Consider the following 11,265-nt stretch of genomic DNA (forward strand, 5'->3'; position numbering starts at 1 on the left):
CTGCTTTATTATGGTAGTCAGGAAGCAAATCTATAGCGCCTGAGGTATGCCTGTCCAGTCCCTACACCTACAGAATGTGAATGGGCGCTAAACATTCACTTAGTATTCTGAGGAAACAAGGGGGGTCTGGTACCTGGGCTGAGGCCATGCTGGCTCCAGAATGATAGAACATCTTTCCCAGTATTTTCCAGAAGGCTAATCAATGGCATCCTACTGCATCTAGGCAATCACTAAGCTCACTGGACTCAATTTCTCCATTAGAATGGCTCTGGGATCTCACAAGCTCTCCTGTCTGGAGTTTGACACCGTTTGTCCTCCCCCATCATCTCTAACTCACACAAAGGACACAGGACACAGGCTGGGTTACTATTCACAGAGGTTTACTGACCTCCCAAACCAGGCAGGCCAACACTTCCAACCAGGGGAAGTGTCCATCGAGCTGCCCTCTGCTGGGTTGCAGCCTGTGCCCTGAGGGGCCACTGGAAGCAGGAGGGAGCCCTGGCCAGCACAAGGAAATCTGAGCAGAGGTCTGCACACTTAATTCCACTTGATGTTCTTCTCCTCCTCAGTCATGGCCGGCGTGTCGGTGACTAGACCGGTGCCGATGGTCCGGTTGCCATCTCGAAGGGTGAAACGCTGGCCTTTCTCTAAGATCATTGGCTGCCGCAAGATTAGGTTGAGCTTCAGGTCTTCCCCGGGCATGGCAAGCTCCTAGAGTGGGAAGAGAAGGATCATGCGTGGCCTCCAGGGTGCCTTCATTCCTTAACATTTTGTTGGCTACCTCAGAGGTTAAGAGTCATGGGAAAATGCAGCAGGGGAATGGTTCTGCCTGGGGACAGTTCACCCATCCCAGGCTGTCGGGCAGATGCAAACAGCATATTGAGATAGGAGAACACGAAAGAGACCAGTGATGAATGCTCCCAAGGTGTGGTCTCGAGAAAAAAATGTCTAGGAAGTTGTGGGTTATGCAGTTTCCTGGTCACAGGACTTCCTAAGCCTTCATACACAGTGAAATTCAAAAAGAAGAGACCTAGGAAATCTTTCTGTGGGTAATTGCTGGCACAGCTAAGCTTTTAACCTGCTTCAGCTTAGGGCATACTGGAGGAGGACTCACCACCTCTAAGTCCATGAGCCATGCCCTTTATGTTGGCTAGCAGCACGAGCAGCCCCTTTCCACCCAAGGAAATAAAGCCACTTGGATTGTCACAGTTTATCTTTGGAATTGAGTGAAGCAAAGGTGATATAAAAAGTCCCCCCTCCACCCTACATTCCTCCCACCCACCATACCTTCCCTGGGGGCAGGATAACCCGACAGGCCATGTCCCAAGTCATGGAGAACATGATAGGCATGTAGTGGGACACAAAGGGCTTGTGGCGGCCACCTTCCTCCTTGCTGAGGATGTAAACCTGGAGAAGAGAGCAATGAGGGTGAGCTGGGCCCGGCTGGAATGCTGGGGACAGCTTGGCTCAGGCCTGCCCACTGTCACCTGGAGCCCTCACCTGGGCCTCCACCTTGGGGCACGCCTGGACGGAACCCGGCTTGACCATGACCAGGCCCCGCCGTACATCCTCCCTCTTCAAGCCTCGGACCAGGGCCCCGAGGTTATCTCCGGCCTCGGCCCTCTCCAGGCTCTTGTGGAACATCTCAATGCCTAGAAGGGAAGGGGAAAAGGAAAGGGAAGAAGGGAAGCGAGTACAAGGCAGAGGGAAGGCACAAGGGATCCGCCCAGGGTAAGGCCACCCTGCAGCCAGCCCCTGCTCCCCAGGATGGCCTCCCGTACCTGTCACCACAGTGCGGATATTCTTGCTATGTCCCAGGAGCTCACAGTCATCTCCCTTCTTTAAAACGCCACGCTCTAGCGTACCTGTCACCACAGTGCCACGGCCTGGGAGGTAACAGGACAGGATATCAGGGACCCAGAGCTAGGCTGCTGCTAGAGAGAGTGTGTGGGAGCAGGCACAGTCCTCACCAGGGATGGAGAACACCGACTCTACAGGCATCAGGAAAGGCTTCTCCAGGTCCCGGGTAGGCATGGGGATGTAAGTGTCCACAGCATCCAGCAGCTTCTGCACAGACTTCAGGCCTAATTCAGGGTCCCGACCCTGTTGAGGGGAAGTGACAGGACTCTGAAATTCCCATTCGCTCCTCTCAATTACCAAAAGCCACTTCCCAGACACAGAGCAGAGCTCTGGTTGCCCATCTAACCCCACCCTCTGCAGCAGCCTGACCCAGCCTTCACCTCAAGGGCACAGAGAGCAGAGCCTACGATGACTGGGGTCTCCTGTCCTTTATAGCCAAACTCAGTGAGCAGCTCCCGGATCTCCAGCTCCACCAGCTCCACCATCTCAGAGTCCTGGACAGCGTCAGCCTTGTTCACATACACCACCACATGCTCCACCCCAATCTGTAGATGGGAGAGACAGGGACAGTGTCTGGAGTGTCCCAACTACCTATTCTTCCCCTTTGCACCACTACTCAGGGTCGGAGTACCTGTCTGGCCAGCAATAAGTGCTCTCGAGTCTGGGGCATGGGGCCATCATTGGCTGCTACCACCAGGATGCAGCCGTCAAGGGGTGCGGTGCCTGTGATCATATTCTAGGTAGGAGGAGGAGAGGAAACAGCCAGGTTCAACGAGTTCTTCAGTCCACATCTATGCAGCCAAGTGTAGCACTTAGAAATTGAGGCCCCCTTTCTTGGCCATCTCACCACCACCCATTCTGAGTGGCCATGCCCACAAACCTACCATCTCATATCCAAACACTGAATATCTTAACCCCCTCCCCACAAGCTTAAGATTTATCCTGAAATGAGGCAGCTTCTGGCCCTGTCTCCAGTGTCCCCAGCAACCCTCACCTTAACATAATCTGCATGACCCGGGCAGTCTGTGTGGGCGTAGTGGCGGGCGGCAGTGCTATACTCCACATGGGCCGCATTGATGGTGATACCCCGAGCTCGCTCCTCCGGGGCATTGTCAATCTCCTCGTACTTCTTGAACTTAGCCCCACCTCCCTCGGCTAGAACTACAGGAGGAAGAGAACACACCTCTCAGCTAAAGTTCCAGAGCTAGAGGCAGAGGTTAGACCACACCCCTGAACTCTCCCATCTAATACATAACCTCCTCCAATCTCTAACTCTTCCAGCAGAAAGAACTATGGGTCAGAAAGAAATGTTAAGAGAGCCTTAAGGGTCGGCCCTGTGACTTCTTTAGAAGAGTACAGCCTCTGCTTGCAGAGCATTCCCTACGGCTAGAGAGAAGCCACTGGTGGATCACAAAGTTCTTCCTGATCGGGGAAATTTGTCTCCTGCATCTCCCAATTCACCCGCCGCACAAATTCGGGCTTTTGGGGCCACAGTAAACTCCTCCAGCTGACACTCTGCTGGTCTCGCCTCCCTGGTTCCATGTCCCAGCAGTAGATAGGGCGCTGCTGGACGCGCCCACCCCACTCACTCTTCGTGATGGCTGCAGTCAGCGTCGTCTTGCCGTGGTCCACATGGCCAATGGTACCCACATTCACATGTGGCTTGTCGCGCACGTAAGTCTTCTTGGCCTCCACGGCCAAGCTGCGGCACAAGAGGGACAATGCCGGGGCCTTCAGCGGCCGCAACAGACCCTGCAGCAGGAAAGTCGGGCTGGCGGCGAGACCTGCCGGGACCCAAGCTTGGAGTCAGGCAGGACCGGGGTCAGACCAAACCCAGCCACCTACAACGCCCCCAATGTGTTCCTGGGCCGCCATCACCCTCCCCGACCCCTCACCGCTGAAACGGGTCGTCGCACGCAGCAGGGTGGCGGCCGCCATTGTGGCCATACACGCGCCCCGGGAACCGGGGAACGGGACAAGTAGCCGGAGCGTGCAGCGGATGAAGGACCCTAGCGGCTAGAAGGCACTTCCGGTGGAAGTACAGGCCAGGAGGGCAAGTCAGGGCCCCTCTAGCCGCCAGTGTCTATGGCCGTCTCCGCGGACGTCTGGCGCGTGGCTGAAGACGTCACGAAGGGGGCATGTGTCTCGGGGGCGAGGAAAGAGGTAGAGGGTTTCCACCATTCGGGCCTCACAGGCTGAGGGGCAACGTAGTTCTCTTTGGCGGCCGCGCGGGGCACTGGGGAGCTCCCCCTAAAGCACCGACGCAGCGAAGGCTCATGGGCGTGGTAGTTCCTGGGGGCGGCGGGCTGTAGAGGCGCCCAGAGTGGGAGTCTGGCGGGCTTGGCCGGATCCGAGGGAGGGGCTCAGGTCCCGGGAGGCAGCGGCGGCTCCCACTGCTCAGGAACTTCCTGGGCCCGGCAGAGAGAGACCTCGAGTCCCCCGGAGTACGACTCGCTACGCGGGTCTTGGGAGACATCTGGCCACCTCTGCCGCAGCTGGAGGTAGGACCAGGTCCTGGACGCCTTTCGCGGGTGGGGTGAAGTGTGACCTCTCTCTCCGCTGACACTTTGTTTTCTTATCTGTAAAATTGGAATAGTAGTATCCACTTCATAGGGCGATCCTTTCATCTGGCCCTGAGAGGAGATGAACTGGGTAGGAGTCACGGATGTGGTCCTGGGTGGTAGTCAGGGTTGGGCCCTGTGAGGTCAGGCAGCTTGCGGGGACCCTGTACTGCTTGACCTCACAGGGCCAGAGCCCATCCTATGGCCGCTCAGCTGCCTAAGGAGCAGTTCTGTTGGGCGTCGCCCCACCCACCTAATTTTACAGATGACACCAAGGATGAGGAACCAACTAGGGGAGCCTTTAAGGGCGGCCTGAGTCTCTTATTCCGTCTGTGGCCCCAGCACCTAACAGGGTGGAGCATGCAGTAAATATTGAATGAATGAGTGCAAGGCTAGTCAATGACCCTTAACTTTCACATCCTTCATCTCATGGCAGCTTCCGAATGGCACTCCGAATTGTTAATTGTGGCTGCTTAACCCTGGTTTATGTTTCGGAACTCATCAGATCCTGAGACTCAGTGGACAGTGTTTGTTTCAAATAGATGCCCCAATTCCTCCTCTGGAGATTGATTCTGTGCACAGACTTGGGAAGCTATACAACAAACACCCGTCTAAAACTGAGAGGACGTTGGGTGCAGTGGCTCATGCCTATAGTCCCAGCACTTTGTGGGGCTGAGGTGGGAGGATCGTTTGAAGTCAGGAGTTCAAGACCAGCCTGGGCAGATCAGGAGACACCCCTCCCTGCCCCCCACATCGCTACAATTTTTTTTTAATTAACCAGGCACAGTAGCCTGCACCCGTAGCCCCTGCTACTCAGGAGGCTGAGACAGAAGGATCGCCTGAGCCGAGGAGTTCAGGGCTACAGTGAGGTATGATCATGACACTGTACCCCACTCTGAGTGACAGAATCAGACCCCATCTGTAAAAACATTTTTTTAATGAAAACTCAGAGGAGTTTGGGAAACTCTGAACTAGAGCTTTATAATGTGCAGGCATTCATATTGTTTCACAATCATCTCTCCCAGTGCTACCCTGGGTGGTAGGATCTATTATTTCCCCCATTTTGCAGGTGTGAAAACTGATGGTCAGGAGTCTATCTTAAGACACTAATGGCCACTAGCAACATGTGAGTTTTTTGGGAGTGGTATTTTAATTAATGGTTTCCATTTTCGTGGTGCTATATTTATTTTAAAGTGTATTAGCTTGAAAAAGAAACTGGCATAAGTAAATAATCAAGTTTTAAAAAATAAATCAACTTAAAAGAAGACTATTTGGTAAATTATGGGTGCACTGGGCGCAGTGGCTCATGCCTATAATCCCAGCACTTTGGGAGGTCAAGGTGGGTGGATCACTTGAGGCCAGGAGTTTGAGTCCAGCCTGGCCAACATGGCAAAAACCCCATCTCTACTAAAAATACAAAATTAGCTGGGGGTGGTGCACACCTGTGGGCTCAGCTACTCAGGAGGCTGAGGCAGGAGAATCGCTTGAACCCAGGAGGTGGAGGTTGCAGTGAGCCGAAATCATGCCATTGCACTCCAGCCTGGGTGACAGAGTGAGATTCTGTCTCAAAAATAAAATAAAAGGCCAGGCGCAGTGGCTCACGCCTGTAATCCCAGCACTTTGGGAGGCCGTGGCGGGCGGATCACCTGAGATCTGGAGTTCAAGACCAGCCTGGCCAACATAGTGAAACCCATCTCTACTAAAAACACAAAAATTAGCTGGGCATGAATATATGGCAGATTTCTTGGAAGGTAGTGAATGAATGGCTACAGTTTGAGAAACATGGTGTTCAGAAAACAGTCCAAAGGGAGAAAAGTTTTTCTAGAGCTGTTGACTATAGCATCCTCTGTGTTAGTGAATAGCTCAGTCAGGTGTCTTGATTTACAGATAACAGATTTTACATTGGCTGGGTTAAGCAGAAGAGGGATTTGTTAAGGGTTTTAGGCAGCTTACAGAATTGTGGGGCAAGCTGGAGAACTAATTCCAAGCCATAGAACTGATCTGACCTGATAAGAAAACTGCTGTTACTGTCACTGCCATCAAACACTAAATACCAGGATTTAGACTCATCTTGTTGTTGTTGTTGTTCTTTTTTTTGAGACAGTGTCTTGATCTGTTGCCCAGGTTGGAGTGCTGTGGTGTGATCTCGGCTCACTGCAGCCTCTGCCTCCTGGGTTCAAGCAAGTTTCTGCCTCAGCCTCCTGAGTAGCTGGGATTACAGGCACCTGCCACCACGCCCGGTTAATTTTTGTATTTTTAGTAGAGATGGGGTTTCACCACTTGGTCAGGCTGGTCTTGAACTCCTGACCTTGTGATCCACCCGCCTCGGCCTCCCAAAGTGCTGGGATTACAGGTGTGAACCACTGTGCCTGGCCTTAGATTCATCTGTTATAGCAACTGCCATTGGCATCAAAACCTCTTCTGCATCAAGAAAGTGCCCTTAGGCTAATGCTCACCTGTACCCAGGTGAAAAAATAAAAGTGCCCTTAGATTGCTTGAGATGAGGAGTTTGAGACCAGCCTGGGCAAAATAGTGAGACCTTGTTTCTACAAACATAAAAATAAAAAAATTAGCCAGATGTGGCAGCACATACTTGTATAATTCCTGTTACTGGGGAGGCTGAGATAGGAAGATCACTTGAACCCAGGAGTTTGAGGCTGCAGTCAGCTATGATAACACCACTGCACTCCATCCAGCCTATGTGACAGAGCCAGGCCATGTCTCTAAAAAAACAAAAAAGGTTGGGCGTGGTGGCTCTCACGTGTAATCCCAGCACTTTGGGAGGCTGAGGCAGGCAGATCACTTGAGGTCAGGAGTTCGAGACCAGCCTGACCAACATGATGAAACCCTATTTCTACTAAAAATACAAAAATTGGCCGGGTGTGGTGGCTGATGCCTGTAATCCCAGCTACTCAGGAGGCTGAGGCAGGAGAATCACTTGAACCTGGGAGGTGGAGGTTGCAGTGAGCTGAGATTCCCCCATTGCACTTCAGCCTGGGCAACAAGACTGAAACTCTGCCTCAAAAAAGAAAAACAAAAAAAGATACTCTTCTCTTACTGCATTTGGTACCAAGACATATTTTTGTTGTACTTGTGCATGACTGAGTGAGTTGGGATGGAGCTTCATGTACTCAAGTCTGTACCCTCTGTACCTGGCCACAGCAGGCCTCCTGTGTTCAAGTTCACAGTTCAAGTGAATCTGTGCACTTGAACTATTAACGAGCCTTTCAACTGAAGGGGCCAGCACAATGGTGCTACAGACTTAACATGTCTAAAACGACTGGGCGAGGTGGCTCCCACCTGTAATTCCAGCACTTTGGGAGGCCGAGGAGGGCAGATCACGAGGTCAAGAGATCGAGACCAGCCTGGGCAACGTGGTGAAACCCCGTCTCTACTAAAAATACAAAAATTAGCCGGGTGTGATGGTGCATGCCTGTAGTCCCAGCTACTCGGGAGGCTGAGGCAAGAGAATCGCTTGAACCTGGGAGGTGAAGGTTGCAGTGAGCCAAGATTGTGCCACTGCACTCCAGCCTGGCGACAGAGCGAGACTCCATCTCGAAAAACAAAAACCAAAAAAACCTATATATTAGGGTTTCTGTTGCTCAGGGTTGGACTTGAACTCCTGGCCTCAAGCAATCCTCCGTCTTCAGCCTCCCAAAATGTTATGACAGATGTGAGCTACTGTGTTCAACCCTAACCCTATACCTGTTTTCCCCATTACTTTCCTTTTTTTTTTTTTTTTTTTGAGATAAGGTTTCTCTCTGTCACCCAGACTAGAATGCAGTGGCATGGTCATTGCTCACTGCATCTTTGACCTCCTGGAGTCAAGGAATCCTCCTATCTCAGCCTCTCAAATAGCTGGGACTATAGGCACATGCCACCGTGGTTTGTTTGTTTGTTTTTTAAGAGATGGGGTCGGCCAGGCGCGGTGGCTCACACCTGTAATCCCAGCACTCTGGGAGGCTGAGGTGGGTGGATTATAAGGTCAGGAGTTCAAGACCAGCCTGGCCAATATGGGAAACCCCATCTCTACTTAAAAAAAAAAAAATTAGCTGGGCATGGTGGTGCATGCCTGTAATCCCAGCTATTCACGAGACGGAGGCAGGAGAATTGCTTGAACCTGGGAGGCAGAGGTTGCAGTGAGCCAGGATTGCACCACTGCATTCCATCTTGCACAACAGAGTGAAACTCTGTCTCACACACAAAAAAAGAAACGGGGTCCTCCTGTGTTGTTGCCCAGGCTAGTCTCAAATTTCTGAGCTCAAACAAATTTCAAATTTCTGGCCCAAGGAATCCTCCCACCTTGGCTGCCCAAAACGTTGGGATTTCATGTGTAAGCCGTCACACCCATTCCCCAGTACCTTTCACCTCCGTTCTCCATACAGCAGCCAGATCCATCTTTAAAATGTGCATTGTCCCAGCACTTTGCGAGGCCTAGGTGGGAAGTTAGCATGAGCCCAGGAATTCAAGACTAGCCTGGGCAACTTAGTGAGATTCCATCTCTACAAAAAATTTGCAAAAATTAGCGGAGCATGGTGGCATGCATCTGTAGTTCCAGCTCTGTGGGAGGCTGGGGCAGGAAGATCGCTTGAGCCTAGGAGGTCCAGGCTGCAATGAGCCATGACCACACCACTGCATTTCAGCATGAGTGACAGAGCAAGACCCTGTCTCAAAACATAATAATAAAAAATGCGGATCATAAATGAATCCTCCCTCAATGGCTCCTCACTGCACTTGGAATAAAATCCAAATTCCTACTTTAAATGGGTGATTTGTATCTCAATCATGGTAGGTGAATTATATCTCAATAAAGCTGTTATTTAAAAAATAGTAAGACCAAGTACAGTGGCTCATGTCTATAATTTTAGCACTTTAGGAGGCCGAGGAGTGTAGATTGCTTGAGCCCAAGAGTTTGAGACCAGCCTAGGCAACATGGCAAGACCCCATCTCTACAAAAAATAGAAAAATTAGCTGGGTGTGGTGGTGCACCCCTGGAGTCCCAACTAATTAAGAGGCTGAGGCAGGAGGATCAGTTGAGCCTGGGAGCTCAAGGCTGCATTGAGCTCTGCTTGAGCCACAGCACTCTAGGCTGTCACCCAGGCTGGAATTCAGTGGCATGATCTCAGCTCATTGCAACCTCCATCTCCTGAGTTCAAGCAGTACTCAGGCCTCAGTTTCCCAAGTAGCTGGGATTACAGGCATGTGTCACCATGCCCGGCTAATTTTGTATTTTTAGTAAAGACGGGGGTGTTTTACCATGTTGGCCAGGCTGGTCTCGAACTCCTGGCCTCAAGTAATCCACCTGTCTCTGCCTCCCAAATTGCTGGGATTACAGGTGTGAGCCGCTGTGCCTGGCCCCCATGATTGTTTCTACCTTGATTTTCTTCATAGCACCGAAATACCCAAAATTATCTTACTAGTTTGCTTGTTTCTTTTCCTCCCATTTCGCCAGCTCATGGCAGTAAAAACCTATTTTTTTACTCTTAAGAACAATGCCTACTTCTTAAGTGAATCAGCATTTGTTGGAAGAATTATTTATTGAATCATTTCAGTTGAGCATTTGCATTGGGCTTCGTAAGTTTCCTGAGGTTTTCAATGGAAAGCAAATTTTGTATTGATGTTCATTTTATAAATAAAGATGAGTCGCTTTACCTTTTTGGCCCTCAGCTTTATTATCTACAAATTGTGGGTGGAGGTTAAACCATATGATAATCTCTAAGATTTCTTGTAGCTCTAAAATTTCTAAGAGGATGGGGTCTGGTGCAATGGAAATGAGTACTGGGCTAGCCAGGAACTTAGTGGCACATTGAGAACTGTGTCCCAGGACAGTGTCCTCAGTGCCACGCAACAAATCCTTCCGTAGTGGAAGCTCAGGGACATCCTTCACTCTTCACTCGTCCCACCACTCAACCTGGCAGCGCCTCCTGGGAAGTCTCTCTGGTTAAACCCCTTGGCACGAACGTCATTGCATCACCACAGTCAGGCCAGCATCAGCCCTCTCATGGACCCCTGCACCAACTTCAGCTCTGCCTTCAGTCCCTGGAGGCCAACCCTGAGTGTGCTTCCGAACCCAGGGCTCTAGTCACACCCAAGTCACTCTGATGTGATGAGAGACATCACAACTGGAAGCACTTGGGAAATGTCACATAAAAGCTACTAAGTAAAAGGTACTTGAGGCTGGGCGCGTTAGCTCACGCCTATAATCCCAGCACTTTGGGAGGCTGAGGCAGGCGGATCACTTGAGGTCAGGAGTTTGAGACCAGCCCAGCCAACAGGGTGAAACCTTATCTCTACTAAAAATACGAAATTAGCTGGACGCTGTGGTGGGCACCTGAAATCCCCGCTACTCCACAGGCTAAGGCAGGAGAATTGCTTGAATCTGGGAGGTAGAGGTTGCAGTGAGCTGAGATTGCACCACCGAAGCCTGGGCGACAGAGCAAGATTCCATCTCAAAAAGAAAAAGCTACTTGAGAGGTGGCCTACATGGACCAGCCATGCATGGCTTCCCACAGGAGACCACACTGACTGTCCCCAATCAGGCTTAGTAGTTCACAAGAATGGCTCATAATGGGGAGGGGAGGTGAAGGGGCAAAAAAAGAATATAAATGTATTTATTACCATTGAACTGTACACTTAAAAATAGTAAACATGGCCGGGCGCGGTGGCTCAAGCCTGTAATCCCAGCACTTTGGGAGGCCAAGGCGGGTGGATCACGAGGTCAAGAGATCGAGACCATCCTGGTCAATACGGTGAAACCCTGTCTCTACTAAAAATACAAAAAATTAGCTGGGCATGGTGGCATGTGCCTGTAATCCCAGCTACTCAGGAGGCTGAGGCAGGAGAA

The 11,265-nt window shown here is 51.1% G+C and overlaps 2 protein-coding genes across 2 annotated transcripts in view; one reads left to right on the top strand and one right to left on the bottom strand.

Annotated features, from left to right (window-relative positions):
• Positions 1-359: 359 nt before the first annotated feature.
• On the bottom strand, positions 360-3,940 carry TUFM (Tu translation elongation factor, mitochondrial). The gene is made up of 10 exons (XM_017525688.2): positions 3,756-3,940; positions 3,450-3,644; positions 2,855-3,021; positions 2,492-2,596; positions 2,241-2,405; positions 1,971-2,103; positions 1,782-1,886; positions 1,501-1,652; positions 1,288-1,407; positions 360-711 (listed from the first exon to the last, which is right to left on the bottom strand). The coding sequence occupies exons 1-10, from the start codon at positions 3,805-3,807 to the stop codon at positions 538-540; spliced, it is 1,368 nt and encodes a 455-aa protein (XP_017381177.1). The 5' UTR covers positions 3,808-3,940; the 3' UTR covers positions 360-537.
• A 125-nt stretch (positions 3,941-4,065) lies between these two features.
• SH2B1 (SH2B adaptor protein 1) overlaps positions 4,066-11,265 on the top strand; it is a 26,448-nt gene continuing 19,248 nt past the window's right edge. Inside the window, exon 1 of the mRNA XM_037737463.1 lies at positions 4,066-4,361. The gene's annotated coding sequence lies outside the window, so the exon portion shown is untranslated. The remainder of the gene's footprint in view (positions 4,362-11,265) is intronic.

Source organism: Cebus imitator, unplaced genomic scaffold (genome assembly GCF_001604975.1).
Source record: "Cebus imitator isolate Cc_AM_T3 unplaced genomic scaffold, Cebus_imitator-1.0 Scaffold39, whole genome shotgun sequence".
In the NCBI taxonomy this organism is placed as follows: Eukaryota; Metazoa; Chordata; class Mammalia; order Primates; family Cebidae; genus Cebus; species Cebus imitator.